General features: G+C 37.3%; 1 protein-coding gene across 9 annotated transcripts in view; it reads right to left on the reverse strand.

The window, feature by feature from the left end:
- GABA-B-R2 (gamma-aminobutyric acid type B receptor subunit 2) overlaps nt 1-10557 on the reverse strand; it is a 141074-nt gene extending 130517 nt beyond the window's left edge. For 2 of the 9 annotated variants that reach the window (XM_089862586.1, XM_089862585.1), the window contains exon 1: nt 6288-7836. In XM_089862586.1, coding sequence (XP_089718712.1) covers nt 6288-6677 — 390 coding nt within the window. In that variant the 5' untranslated portion in view covers nt 6678-7836. Of the gene's footprint in view, nt 1-6287; nt 7838-9803 lie in introns of those variants that run through there. The other 7 variants (XM_089862588.1, XM_089862587.1, XM_089862594.1 and 4 more) reach the window with 6 other exon arrangements.
- Between the last annotated feature and the right edge of the window lie 5652 nt (nt 10558-16209).

Consider the following 16209-nt stretch of genomic DNA (forward strand, 5'->3'; position numbering starts at 1 on the left):
AACCCCATTTCCTCCCAACCAATTTTTTTTAAACAGGGTGGTGTTCAATTCTCCTATAGTTTTTCCCTTCTTTCCTGCCTCTGATCAAAAAAGCGAATAAAGAGATCGAAAAAAAGAAAAAAGAAAAAACACGCCATCTTGAATTTTTCATATTATATAATATTGTATTAGACTAGGTCTATATCGGGAAAATGTCTATTTCCATGGGCCAAAGAAGAACCGCTGGCATGGAGGTATTCCAATCGGAGAAGTCGATATGGTTAGCTTTGATATGACCATAAGTTCATAAGATATGTTCAATATAAGTTTGTCACTGGTAACTTAGAAACTGTAGCTTGTCATGAAGTGAGTGAGGTAGGTCATAGATTCGAGGTAAAGCGAGGGAGGCCTGGTTTTGGCGCTGTCAAAGGCGGCTTAGTACAGACTAAATAGGACCTAGATGGAAGTCCTGCAAAACTAATTAACCATCCGAGTGTAGTACTGATCAATTCTCGCTTGTCGTTCTACTAGAACTAGCTCGAGCTGTAAGTCTCTCAGTAGCATTACGAACTTGTATAGGTAGTGTCATAGTTATGGAAGGAACATATCACTTATAAACTTAAGATATGACTGGAGCCTGGAATAGAATGTATCGCGAGCTAAAAATTATATGGTTGAACGGATTCTATATACGATATGACGCATCGACCTTCAATTTTATATTCCTCGATATTTGAGAATATTTTCTTCGATTTCTTCACAGCCTAAATCCATTTTTTTATTTTTATTCCAGTCATTTCAAATATTTGCATTTAACAAATCTCATAATTTTTTTCTTTTAAAAAAAAAATTACTACCGCGATTTTGAATAAAAAGACGCTATATTTGAATTGAAGTCTACTCCGCAAAACCTGACCTGAGCGTCCGCTATAAATATCGTAAAGTCTGAGTGGTACCCTTCAAAACGGTATACGAAGTTGTTAAATAAAAGTTATAAAAAAATGGCAAAAATAATAAAAATAAATTTATCATAAGGGGAGAAAACGTTTGGACATAGATAACCTTTGGTTTGGTCAGGTCTGCAATTCGACAGAATTGATTTAATAGACACTCTGAAAGTTTAAAATGAAACGAGAGTGCTAGAAGACCACAATATACAAAACATATCCCCCGTTATTCCTTTATTAACAATCACCTCGCGAACGAGGGAGTCAAATATGGTGCGAGAGAGAGAGAGAGACGTATGAATTTTTATTTTTTTGGATAAACAAACTTTTCTATGTACCCAAAGAGTCCACTTCTAAAAGGAGGATGATGGTTCTCTTCATCGTATAACTTCGGCTCTAAACTTATTGACCTTTGGATTTCCCAAAAACCATATACGGTGGCAATCTCCAATAACCTACAATATTCGCGAGAGTCCACTCAATACATCAAAGGGTGGGTAAAGGGTTAATTTTGCTTAGTGATATCTCTCCTTCCCTAGCTTTCCTTCATTCCCCCAGTACATATCCAAACATACTACATACAAAAATAAAGCTTTAGAAAATCATCCGTGGTAGCCTATATACCTTTAGCTTTGAAAATAAATCAATACGAGCGCGGGCTTAAAGGGTTGTCGTATAATTCGATGTATAGAAAATAGCCTGAAGCTAGTTTACATCGTCAATGTGAACGAACTTGTAATAATAATTCCGTGGATAGGGTTTAGTCAAAAACCCTTAACGAGATAAAACTAACTAGAAAAATACGAGGAGACTCAATTTTCCCTCAAAACTCTATAAGGGGCCAAACATACTCGCATCCCACTTCTATATACCTAAAGTTTGACAAGTTAGGGAAGGGAGGATGAGGGGGTTAGTTTTTGGGAAGCTGAGGAGCAAATATAAAAGTTTCGCTCTCGATAGCGAGTAAGAGGAAGTTTAAAAATGCGAAGTATAGGGCGTATCGAAGACCTATCGTCAGTTTTCTGGCAAAGATAAAAACCGGGGAACGCAAAAGAGAACGGAAGAGAAAAAATATATGGGGATGAAAGATATGAAGAAAAGAAAGAAGAAAAGATATAGACGCTTCGACGCGTTGGAATTCCAAGACACATGTCATGGAAATCGCAGACTAACACCAGGGCTGCTTGCTTGCTTGCGTGTATGTATTTATAGATCCCTAGAAGGATTTTTATTGTTAAGACTACCAACCAACCATCCAACGTGCTAGGGTTATTGTAAACAGAGAAAGAACTATACCCAGCAGAACTTTGCCTTAGTCCGCGTGGAATAGAATCTATTATACGTCCGAGGCTTAAGAGGGTGGGGGGATAAGAAAAAGAGGGTGAACGCATTGAGCATCCTAAATCGATTACAAAACCGAGAGACATTTCTGATGGCAGCAAAAAAAAGTGTATTAAAGATTGGTTCGCATTGAGGCTTTAAAATGGAATAAAAATAATAATTAAACTCCTTGTTTTCATTATTTATTGAATCATTTAGTATATACGAGTGTGAATGGGTCTAGATGGGGAAGTGTGAACCTGACGAAGACGTCCCATACGAAATAGCTAAGTACCCAAGAACAATTTTAGAGACACTTTAGAGAAGAGCAGGAGAGAAGGAAAGACGAGAGAGAGAGACAGAGAGAGAGAATCGATCCATTTTATTTTTATGTCTATAAGAAAACTTATACAAGTTCAATCCGCGTATCGGAAGGGGATATGAAGAAGGGAATCAAACGGCTTTCAAGCTTAATTACGTCGCACCGTATAATTAATCGTTCAAAATTTTTAATTAATACGTTACGTATTATATATCTGACGACTTTAGCGCAAGTGGGCAATTTTCCATCGTGTATTATCTAAGCCTAACTGATTGTCTAAACACTAACGCAATATAAAAAGAATAAGGGTCTTAAAGTTAAACGCGCGTGTATAGTCTGCTTTATCTCGGACGGTGGTCGGAAATAGAATTAAAAAACCGAAAAAAAACTTAATTAGATGAAGGCACGCATTTTTTTCTTTTCCATTTCATCATTTTTCTCCCATTTTCTCTCTCCTCTCTCTCTCTCTCTCTCCCTCTCTCTTATCCTCTTGGCGAAAAATTACATTTTTTATTTCTTCACCGTTGTTGAGATAAGGAACGCCGCCAAGGTTTTGTAATTAAACCAGAAAAGTGTTTATGAACTACATTTGGCCGTTAGCCAAAAAATGTTTTACTCTTTGGTAAAGTAAAGTAAAATAAAAAAAAACAAAACTTTGTAAAGGGCGGGAAAGTGGGGGAGGGGAAGGGGGTTGGAAGTCGAAAAGGTTTTTAACGGTTCATCGATTGATTCAGACTCACAATGACGTTTCCTTCGCGCCCCCATTTATAAAAGAAAAGAAGAATTTCCTTTTGCAAGCCTCTCTCTCTCACTCACTCACTCACAAACTCCCAAAAGCGCATTTTTTATCATCCTTTCCACGAAAAAAAAAGGAACAAAAAAAGATAAGATTGAGGAGAGAGAGAAAAAAAAGGAAGGTTGGAAGCAGCCAGTTTCTCCCTTTAAAATACTGGTCTATTAATTAATAAATATACTTTTTATTACGAGTACTTTGGATTAATTAACTAGTTTTAATAATTTTTATTAAAGACTGGTCCCAGAGAAACTAACTAGCAACTTGGGGAAGCCATCTTACAGGGTTTTAAAATCTAATATATTTTCTATGAGCCCCTGTAGAAATGTTTACTTTGCAGCACACCGGTGTCTACGGAGAAGCTACTCTACAGGGGCCAATCGAAAAAAAATAAATAACATTTTAATTTCGGCAATATCAAAACGGGCTTACATCTTAAATTGCTACTTAACCCTTTATTTAAAGATTGATTTCTATAGCCTTGATAGAACTGTGTCAAGGTCTTATCGATAAAATTGCTTTATGATTAAATGTAAATTGACCAGCCAGCCATACCACCACACCTTAACCCCTTTTTTTAAAAAAAAAAAAGTGATTCGCCTAGCACTTTATATCCGGAAATGGCAGCCATTTTAAGTCGTACCGGCGCGGCCTTAACTCGAATATCGCATTAAAAGAATATCAGGGATCAATCTTAATTTGCATATTTAATACGCCCTATAGTAAGGTAGAAAAGAAAAGTAAGAAAAAGGGGGAAAAAAGAGGCCATTTTCGAGACCCAACTCTTACTCTTTAACTAAAAATACAGGCGTTTCCGTTACGCTAACCTAAGTTACGGATTGGATTTAGTAGAGAGAGAGAGAGAGAGAGAGAGAGAGAGAGAGAGAGAGAGAGAAAGAAAAAAAAAGATTTTCTGGGTACTTTCTTCATATCGCACGCCAAGTTTGAACAAAACTGCTCAGAGCGTTTTTACACAAAAGTCAAGAAAAACACGAGAAAAACATCGAAAATGACACGGAAATAAATCCACACAAGCACGATATAATGTAAGATTTAAATATTCAGTTATATCTAAAGAAAAAGAAATAAACATATATTTTGCCAAGAAAAGATTCGTGCGTGTATAAGAAGAAAATATATAAATACGGGAGCTATTTAAAAGGTCAAAGGTCAAACATAAAATCGAAAAGGAATAAATATGGATCGCGTATACCCATCTTCGGAGTAAATATTTCTGGAATTTGCATTTAGAATAATTTTTGAATATCGCGTCGAGATAGGTTTTATTGAGCAAATATTTTGAAAAATTATAATTCCCCTAAAGGTCAAACCGGCAGTAAACATCAACCGGCTTTATATTGAATATTTCGGGAACTATTACTATAGTTTCTGCTCTTGTAAGTTGGTGGTAACGCCGCTACAAAACTATACATACATATCCTTCTCTTTTACGACAAAATTTATCGGCGTCAAAAGTGGCAAGAAACGTTAACGTAAAGAAATAAAAAAAAAGTGGGGGGAAACTTTTCGATGCCTTGTCGAAATGTTAGTATTCCGATCACGCCCGAATAAAAGTATCTTAACTGTAGCACGCAAAGTGTCCCCCTGGTTTCCTTCCCATTATTTTGACTACGTAATATAGAGGGAGGAGGCCCAATATAAAGTCTTCCTAAAGTGGAGACTAACACGGCACGAAAGTCACAACACCAATTGCGCTCAAAAAGTATTTCTTTATTTTACTACGCGAGAAATATATATATACACAAGTAGGTACTTGGAGAAACCAAGTTCCCATTGAAAATTAGCATATTCTAAGATGTCAACGTTACGGAAATGGAGCTCACGAAACCTTAGAATTGGCGGAAAAGCGGTTTTATACCGTGTTGGGCCAGTTGGTTCGCGGGAAAAACCCCTAATCTGAATATTCCAATGAGTTACTAAACTAACTGTAATACGGAGCCGATACCAAAGCCTGAATGTTCCTACCACACCCTAAAGTTGTAATTATAGACGAAAAATAGATCAGAAAAAAAAGATGTAGATAGTCTTAACTCAAGTAAAGACTTAAAAAATTATTTCTCCCAAAGACTCCGACACAAAAATAGCATTTTCCTTGATTTTCTATCTACCCCTTTCTTTTGGCAAATTTTACATTAAAAGACATTTGGCAATATAAGTATTAGGAGATTTCGCGGTTTACGCAATGGGTAAGAGTCGAATACGTTTCTACCAATTTTCTTTCCACCCCAATTTTCCTAGCTGTCTTTTCCCCCAAAACGAAACGATTCTTGCGCGCCTTGAATGAGAAATGTTTGGGCAAAGGAAGAGCTAAGAACGAGAAAGAATATGGAAACCCCAAACTCGGATAAAAGGAGGAGAGTATCTTAGATATCCGCGAAGAGGGGATCCTTGGAAAACGACACTTGTAAATGAAAAAAAAAAAGAAGGGAAAGATGCATGGAGATGGGAAGAAATTTAATTTGGGAAAATAAAAATATTTTTTTTTTGTAAAAGCATACGATATACGAGAGAAGGGGTTTTGTATAAAGAGAGTCAAGCGGATAATATATCACGTTTGAGAGTTAAAAACACGTTGGTTATTATATAAAGTATGCAATTCCTTAATCTTACCATTGAAATTGCCGTTACATAATAATAAGTGCTAGATAAAATGACGTGAAAATATTCAAAGTCCCAACCAGTCAAATAAAATTAAATTAATTCTAAATAGTAAATATCCGAAACTCAAGATGACTTTTAAAATACAACGATATAGATAAAATAGACAAATCCGTTTAAATAATTTGAAAGATAATCATGACTGTATAATATTAATAATATCAGAAGAAGTTACGAAGTGATGCAAAAATAGAAAAAGAGTAGAACATTGAAAAAGATTGAAGAAGTATTATGTTAGGGTATGTACCTCGGTATTGTTCCAGTGAATGTTGAGCCGATAGCCCCGTAATATTTCGGGACTCTGGTTGATGTGTTTCAGAGCCAGATTGACTGCGGGAATGACGCCCCGACCGATGCTGCCTTCGGTTAAATTGCGAGAAGTGGGGAAGAAACCTCCCACGTATATGTCGGTCGGCTCCCTCGTCATCTCATCCTCCTCCAACGAGGGACTCCCCAAGTCGGCGAAACTACTAATGTCCAAGTTCAGGGGGTCATTGTCTCTGTCCACCAAGGACTCTTCGTCGTCCGACCCGACCGAAGTGGCGACTAAACCCTCGCGACCCACCGCCACCCACAAAATGGCCACCAGAAAACACTGGGACGTAAAAACGTGACCATTATTACAACGCGACGACATTATCTTCCAAATTACTAATTAACTAATTAAATTAACCGAAATAACGAGAGAAAAAATAATAACGGACAATATAATAAACGCCGCGACGGTATACTGTTAAGGAAATAATTCTCGCGATCCGACTGACCACCCTCTATGACCGGTAGTCACTTTTTTGTTTATGGAAACGAGGAAATATTCTACAAACGAAAACGGCGTTTCTTCAGTGGTCAGTCGATGACATTTTCGACTCGTAAAAACGGTAATAAATGTCCGGCACCCGTCTTTGATATTTTCGCGACTTAGGGGTGATTTTGGACCCGGCCGAGATGGCTTTAAATTCATTTTCGATAATCCGACTAGATTGCCTAAATACCGACATAGAAAAACTTATTTTGAACCCGAAAAAGAACGATACCGAAAACAGTTCCGAGGTGAGAAGACGATGGTGATAGAAAAGTTAATTTGGTCGGGGGGAAAATACGAAGATTGTTTCAGCGGATCTTACGATTATTTCACCATTTTAAGGGAAAGGAGATGTAAAGTTTTTTTTCTTAATACTTTCAAAGCGAAATTTCTCAGTTTGAATACATTTTTTTGGTGGTTATTTTTGAAAGATTAAAAAGGTTTTTCTCTCTCCGGATAATAAACTTTTAAAACGCGCCAAGTTCTGTGACTTTTTTTCCCCGATTTGTTGAAGTTGTACTATCTTGGCGTTGGTTGTTTCTTTATCGTCGCTGCGTCCCCGACCCGCGACCTCACCTTCGACGCGCCTGGAATGGAATCCTCGAATCCCGGGGAAAAGCCGAGTCAGCCAGCAGTTTCTCGTTTTGGCCGCTTCTCTCGAAAGGGGCAGCACCGTGCGGATATGCACATCCAATCGGACACGTTACGCCTGGGAATCATCAATTCCTTCTCCGCGTGATACCAGTCCGCCTAAGATACGCGCGCCCTACTGATATTACAGAGAGAAGAGCTATATAGCCATGCAGAGCGTCGAGCCCTTTCAATTCCGTTTTTTTTTCTTTTCTCTCCTTCATCTTCATTAATTATTTAGTCTAACAATTTCGAACTATATTATTAATAACCTCGTTATATCCGCGTGCGTATACTTCTCCGAAGTTGATAACTTATCGAATCATTAAAGGTTAGCGAGTTCCCACTCCAAATAGTTATCCTCCCTTCTAAGAAAAAAATAATAACTCAGATAATATCACAGCTTAAAATTGGGATAAGTAAAATATTCGAGAGAAAACTGTTGTTGGAGCCAATAAACGTTCCTAAGACTCAATTAGATCACGTCTACTTATTAAAAACGTTACTTTTCTTTATACTCTTATATAATCTCGTCTTTACGGGTAACCATTAGGGAGTGGTAAATCCCCGATTCGCGCATTTATACATCAGTCTGTCGCTGAAGATTCCATTTCAATAACTATCGTTGACCATTGGGCGTCTATCCGCCCCCCTTTCCCTTGCAAGTTGACACATTCGCATTCCAGTCTGAGAGTGCACGTTCCCTCCCCTTATCCCCCTCATTTTCGACATCAATGTCATAAGGGAAATTCATTAGAGGTCTTCCCTAACGCCTCCGACGCCCAAATTCGTGAACTTTAATACATTAGGCTTAATTAATCACGTATATGTATATTCGAAACAATCCTATAGAGCAAATAGAAACTTCCCTAACTCGTCGTACCAGCATTATTAATCCAATATATTTTGAATGAAGGATAAACAAAACTTCTTTAACGCGTTATTTTCAAATTTTCCTTATCCAATAAGTTAGAGTTGACTAAAAACTTGATGAGGAGTTATAGTTTGTTAAGTCTCAACGATTAAATTTTATAATTAAATTAAAATATTTTTGGATTAATTAAGTGACATCGTTAAAAAAAGAAAATAATGATGCTTCGTGGAAAAAAATAAATAAATAAATTTTTGTTAAATCTTATTTTTTTCCCTAGAGGAACGACTATAGGATGGTTTAAGACGTTGCTATGACTACTAATTTACCCGGCGTTATAAGATATCAAGAAGATACGCTAGTCAGTGTATTAGGCAAGGGAAGCTAAAATCGAACCGATCCCGAAGGAGCTCTAATGATGATGATACTGGATGACTTGGGGATGATGAGAAACTCGTACCGAGAAACGCGAGGAAGAGATGGGTAAGGAGGAAGAGAGGGGGAGCGAAAGCAGCCTTGAAGGGATATACAAAATGGGAGATTTTAATCTGTTAAAGGTGGCCAACTAGAAATGGCACTTAAAACTACCTACGTCATAAGCCTCAAAGTTACCCGATTCCCAGGCCGAGAGAGAGAGAGCGCGTCCAAATGCTCCGATATTCCATCCAATAACATCCCCCTAACGGCCTAAAACTCCACCACCACCACCACCATGCCCTGAAGATTTTAGGACAGGTTTTAGTCATTTCTCTCTCTAAAAACCTTTACCCCTTTAAAATATCGACAATCCCTGAAAAATTTTAAGTCTGATTGATTAATCAATATAAATTCCCACTCTCTTTCTTACGTTAGAAAAAAAATCCATAATTGCTCATCCCACGAAATCTCAACGTTAAGCCTAAAGACAAATTTGTCAAAAATGAGGATTTTTTTTTAAACTTCAATAACTCTTTAGAATGGACCTGTATAGCAAATAGGCTAGAAAAAAGGGGTAATTCTCCGATGAACCAATGCTCGTTAGGTCCCTAGATTGTGATAATTTAGTTAAATCAGGGTTCGTAAGACTTTTGGAAAACATATTTCCCTGAGTTTTCCCAGGCTTTTTCACAGAGTTCTCCCAGAGTTCTCCAGGATTTTCCCATAAATTGAGTAATAACAACGGGAGTGGTTTTTATACTCAAACCTCTAGGTGCGAAGCAGAGTCCACTTGATGACCTTCGACCTACATTTTGAATTGCTCGACGCGTGGTTTGATAAACATAATGAAATCCCTAAGTTATCGCTGACCTATCGGCCAGTTTACAAGTTCCTGACTTATCCACGCTGTGCAATCAATACTACATTTTAATCATAGGTGGAGCTTCGATGTCTGACGTCATTAATAACCAAATAACGCAAAAAGCACAAGGACGTAACAAAGCGATCGACAAAAAACACATTAGAGTAAAACGGGTACTTACATTTTAGGGACGATCGAATCCAACGATGGTGGAAAATGTCACACACACAAAAATGTGCACAAACACGATGCTAAACTATGACTGGAAAAGTTCAAGAGGCGAAACTTTCTTTTAAAAACTAACCCGCGATGTGACTTAAGTGTCCATTTTTTTAACAGTTTGGGAAACCGATTGACGCATTTTGACGTTCAAGAGAAAGTTCACGATAGACAGTTTGTAGGTTTCCAACCACCATCCTGGTAGGACCGTAATAAAGTTGACCGGCCATTATGTGTCAAGGTGACAGGATCACGTGACGTCCAGATGTGCGCGTTGTAGGTAAAGGGCCTATGGGACGCTGCGCTTTGACCTGAAAGTTTGTTAATGCGCGCAACATTTTGGTACTGCTCGCTAATTACCTGGATAAGGGACTATGGGACGCAGCGCTTTGACCTGAAAGTTTGTTAATGCGCGCAACATTTTGGTACTGCTCGCTAATTACCTGGATAAGGGACTATGGGACGCAGCGCTCTGACCTGACAGCTGGGAAAGGGACTATGGGGCGCGTCGCTCTGACCATAAAGTTTGCTTATTCACGCGCCAACTTATGTACTCACCCACTATATTCGGCATCCAGATGAAGTCGTAGATAACCGTAATTTGAGTCGAGTTCAATGTAAACGCACCAAAAAAGTCAAAATCTTGATCCCTCGCTTAAGGCCAAACCAGATACTTCCAAGAAATTTCCATAGTGACATCATTCAGTCAAAATAAAACGACCTGAAATTAAAATAAATTCCTTGATTTTAGCTAAAACATCAGAACAATAATTACCCTCAAATTTTCATGAATGTTTAATCAACAATATATTTCCCTGACGTTTTAGGTTTTCCAGGTTTGCATGAACCCTGAGTAACTTCAAATCAGGAAAACTTTCAAACATTCTACTCGACAACGAGTAAATAAATACTCTCTAGTTTAATTTAATTTAATTTTAACCCTAACGATGGAGTAATTTATAAGAGTCGTACAAAAGTAATCAATTACAAACGTAGCTATCCGCTTTTTTACCAATTATAATTTGGGAGTACTTTCGATCGAGGGAAGGGGGGGGGCAAAACATTTTGACAGCGGCAGACTAGACGTACCATTTTGACACGTATAGTAGAAAGAAGCCGGGCAAAGAGTATTAAGAAGAAAAAGATAGAAACCCACTTCAAATTAGCCAGCCAGCGAGCGAGCGACTTTACCAAAAACCCAAGCCAAAAGAAGAAAAAAAAGAGTGAAAGGGTAAAAGGGAAGTGACTCGATTATTGACAAGAAAACTGACACGTTGCCTGCCCTTCTACGTCGATATTAAAAAGCTGCAGCTAGCGTCGGATATCGCCTGAAAGGCCAAGGGATCGAAGAGGAAGAGGAGGAAGAGGATGAAGAACATTCCCTTAGGGACAAGTACTAAAGAGGACCGATAGAAGTTACATTAAACGACGTGGGCGGACAAAATACCTGGTCGATGCGTGAAAGAATCGTATCGTATAAGACACGGGGGAAATTGCGCAATCTTTACAAGAATATATTATAACAGGTTATATGATATAGTTCTAATAAAATTCCCATTAAAATATAGGCGTATTAACCTCGAACTCCACTCCAAAGACATAACGAGGTTTACTTATAAGATCCATTGAAATGGACTATGGGGATGTTTTCAGGGGGATTTTTCGGTTACCACCGTAAAAACCGAAAATTCCACGACAAGAAAAAAAAATGTCTTTAAGTAAGTCACTGACTCGTATAATTTCTAGTAAATGGAAGCAAACCAAAACCAAAGAGGTGGAAGGGGCGCATTCAATACCGCATCGCTCTTATTCTCTACACCAGCATCCGTTCTATACAGAGCCGAGTCTTCTTAACTCAACCAACCCCTTTCTATCATTTCCCAAAGAAAAGTCATTTATTTTATTTTTATATCGAAAAAGAGAAAACCAGCCAAGAGAGGTTAGAATCCATCTCGTTTCCAAAGATATTGGTCAATAAAAAAAGCCAAAAAAGAAAAAAAAATATCTTCATCTCCCACCATATACAGGGTGTTTGTGAAAGGTCTATCAATAATGAAAGGGCGTATTTATTGGGCCATTTTGAGTCGAAAATGTTCTATGACATTTTGCCGTCCGAGCCACTGTTTACAAGTTATGATTGGAGTAATTTACGGATGACCCCTTAAATTTAATTAAGAAATTGAAAGACAGCGCTAATTTAATGAAGGGGTCATCCCTAAAATATTCAAATCATAACTCGAAAACCGTGGCTCGGACGGCAAAATGTCATAGAACATTTTCGACTCAAAATGGCCCAATAAATACGCTCTTTCATTATTGATGGACTTTTCACAAACACCCTGTATTTTATTTTTAGAATTTTTACCTATATCTATAGCCGATCAGATTGTTAGGCCTATATAGGTATGGACTCAAATAAAATCGTGTTTTTCCTTCATTAGGAATGAAAACTTTCAGTATCTTACGGCTACTCTCCTAATGGCAATAATACACTAGACATTTAAAAAAAGTATCTTAATCTTGGAAGAGAAATTATGTTTTTAATACAGCATCTCCTTATACCTCCGTCTCATCAGTTGAAAAGCTAACTTACAGCGCGATTTCCAATTGACTGCTCCGAGATCGCTCGCGGATTGCTCTATTTTGTCATCAAATCCGACAAAAAAAGCGTTAAGATCATTCTCAGTTCAATCTTGAAGAAAAATACGCGTCAACTCCGGAGCGGTTGCTTACCGACCGATCCGTACTGACCTGTCTTTTTACACAGATCAGTTCGGAGTGAAACTCGGGCCGATTGCGTGACCAATGGAAGACGTGAATCCAAGAGAGAGGCGATCTAGATCTACAAATGGAACACGTAAATTTTTCAGAGCACTCCGAACAGTCCAATGAAATAATAGAAACATCAGTACAACCACTTTATTTTTATAATCGGTGGAATTTGAAGCGCCTCGAATTACATCGAGGAACAGAACCTTGCACGGACATTGCAATTACCTCGTTTCAAATATCATCTTACAACCTCGTTACGAGATTTTGATTGGACCTATTCTCTTCTCTTACAGAACGTTTCGTAAAAAAAAAAAGAAATCGTTTCCGAGTATCAAAACTCTCCCTTTATCAAAAACAAAACATCTAACCGACATTCAACAAGACAACGTACCATAAGACGACGTTTCAAAGACGACCAAATCTTATTTTTTAAACCATCCATGAATAGAAACGACGGCGATTAGTTTCGTAGCGAATTGACACTGAAAGCGGTTTTGGGATTTATTTCTTTTTTACCATAAAGTAACGAGAAAGTGGCAATAATGTCTACTGGCGTTCTTTTTTCCGATTGAAACGCCTGATAAGTATATACGCTTTTTGGCCCGCAAAGATTTTTTTCCCCTGCAATGCATGGAACTATATACAGAACGGAGAGAGAGAGAGAGAGAGCGTGAGAGAGAGAGAGAGAGAGCGTGAGAGAGAGAGAGTGAGAAAAAACCCTTTTGTGCATTTCTATTTCGCTTCAGGAAATTGACTGGGACCCACGAGCGAGTGAAAGTCAACGGTAGAAAAAGAAGGAATAGAAAATATAACCATACACCCAAAGCCACATTTGCTTTTTCTATCGTTGAACCCAATGCATCCCGGATGAAGAAGGCGCGCGAGACGACTAGGTTGCGATATTCCCTATAAAGTTCCCTCTATACTGTATTTCCCAGAATTCATTTCAGATTGAAATGCCGATGAATTGACAACCCGAATCTGCTATTTACTACTATTTCAAGTTTGGAGTATTCAAGCTGAGACGAAATATAGGCTGTACATACATAGGGCGATATTTTGAAATGGAGGTCAACAAAACTAAGATGCCGAAGGAAGTTTTCTTTTGTAAAAAAGGCGGGAATGATATCCACGATACAAAATAATCGCTGGTTTGCTGGCCAGCGATCAATTACTCTTAGGAGATAAGGGGTGTATGAAAAGAAGCAATTTTTGCTTGAAGGCAATTGCCAATATGAAACATTGTAGCTCTAGATTCTACCAAAAAATTAATATTAAAATAATTTCTACAAAACATCACATAAAACACAGTGTTTTTCTGAAAAGTGTCTGCAATTAATTGTAAAGTGTTCTTTAGATTAGTCTAATTAAAGTCGAAAATATTCCATGGAATGTTTTACGGATAACCCATTAATTAAATTAGAAATCATTATCCTTCAATTTATTAATTAAATTTAAGTAGTATGTATCCGTTAAACACTCCAAACTAAATTTGAAAACGGTGACCCTGACGCTGAGGAACACCACCCATAATTTCAGACAGACCTTTCAAAAAACACCCTGTACATCGGATCCGATGGATTTTCAATTAACTATACTTCACTCTAAACTCGTAAGTTCAATACGACTTCACATATAGTTAAATTCAATCAAGGCAAAATTAAAATTAAACATTCCATTAAGCTAGCTATAGCTGCATGCAGAGATACGCATTGAACCAAATTAAATATTAAAAATCTTCTCCAATTCGAAATGCGAGCGAGAAATATATGGAAGAAAGGACTAATTATTAATTAATTGCTATGAAAGAGAGAGAGTCTTGCAAAAACGTTAATAAAATTCTGTCATTAATAGCTAATTTGTATAGGTACAGAAATGGTAGTTATTAAGAGATTACAAGTTGCGGTACAAAAAAAATTAAAACCTGGCCTGGGATGCCGCATGCAGTCAGGATGAAAAAAATATTACCTAGCTTTCTAAATTAATTGGGTGGATCTTGGCTATGTAAACGAAGAATTTTGGGTAGCTAAAATATCTCAAGAAAGCCAAGCTCTCTCTATTACATTTAGGCCTATATAAGGATAAAAAAATTAGGAGGCAGTTTAGAAAATCATCTTCGTGACTAGAGGGAATTACTTCCGTTATATTTGAAGAAGGCAAATATTTACCCGTAGAAAAATCTCTCGTCTCAAAAAACCACCAATTAATCTAAGCGGAGAGATGCGGTGAAGAAAAAAAATGTTAATTGCTAGAGTTGTTTACGATAAAAAGCTAAAAATACTAAAAATAAAAAACTAAAACAATATTTCCTTCCCTAACTTTACATCAATTTGATGAAAGGATTTTATAAGGATTGCAAATAAAATACTAAAAATAGAATAAATAATTCTATTCTCACACTTGCGCTACAGGCCCGTATCTTATCTTACCTAACAATCTGACCTTTACAAGAAAATATAAGCCTTGAAAAATTGCTTGATTAAATTTTTTATTTCATCCCCCCGCCTACGTAAGTTCCAAACATCAAAAAAAAAAAATAAAAGAAAAATAAATTCTTAACAATTGCAATTTCTTTAGAAGCTCGTATGAAAACGCAATGAGAAATCTCTTAACCGAAGTAGAAAAATTATATTATGCTCTTTCTACAATAGGTAGGTACAATAAAAGCTAGCGTAGGAAGATGCGAATAAATTTACTTCAAATTACGGACGTCTTATTTGAAAAGAAAACAACGAATCTCCGTCTTTCTATACAGTAAAACAAACCTCTCATCTTCAATCCTTAAAAATCGCGCACCATGCAAGGGAGCAATAGAAAAAAAAATACTTTTTCGAAGATCATTATGTTGAAAGACGAGACGCTACTAGATTTAAATCCGTATTGTAACATGGGCAAAGAAGAAAAGTTAACAAAAATAAAAAAGAGGAAATCTGGGACTTGGGTTTATCGTTAGTCTTTTCCCCCCATATAACATAATGACGTAGTAGTACTATACACTGTACAGTAACTAGTCTCGTAATAGAGTATACGTAGGAATAAAGATCTAGAGAGAGAGAGAGAGACAAAAAACCCCGCCCTCTCGTCATTTATCAAGCGGCTAATTGGCTGAATCCAGAGCGAAAAGACCTGCCGAATATCTAAAGAAAAAGTAGTAAGGGGGATAGAAAAGAAATATATATACAGATAAAATGGCGCCTGCTAATAATACGCACAAAGGTTGAGTGGGGGTATTATGCGAACACCCACTAACCCCGCTTACCTATTTTCCTTAACATTACTTTATTACCTTAAATAGGTTAAATACCGGGCTAAATCTATTCGAGGATTAAAAATGAATGTAGATAATAGGGTAAGTAAAGGCGAAATTGAGTGGAAAAAAATTATCTTCTAAGACCTTCACCTCTATTCCCAGAATCCCATAGAATGGGAGAAAGATGAATCTTATAGTATAAGAATAGTAGGCTAAGGCTGCTGGGATTGTCCAAGAGTTGAACTAACCAAGCGGAAGAGACGATAGAAGTTGACAAAGGGGGAATGGGGGCGTTTAGGGTAGTAGACACCGACTCCATGCATTATTTCCAATTTTGGTATCTTCC

The sequence above is a fragment of the Phalangium opilio genome, unplaced genomic scaffold, assembly GCF_054372755.1.
Source record: "Phalangium opilio isolate 3A_F unplaced genomic scaffold, DU_Popi_V2 ptg000540l_1, whole genome shotgun sequence".
NCBI lineage: Eukaryota > Metazoa > Arthropoda > Arachnida > Opiliones > Phalangiidae > Phalangium > Phalangium opilio.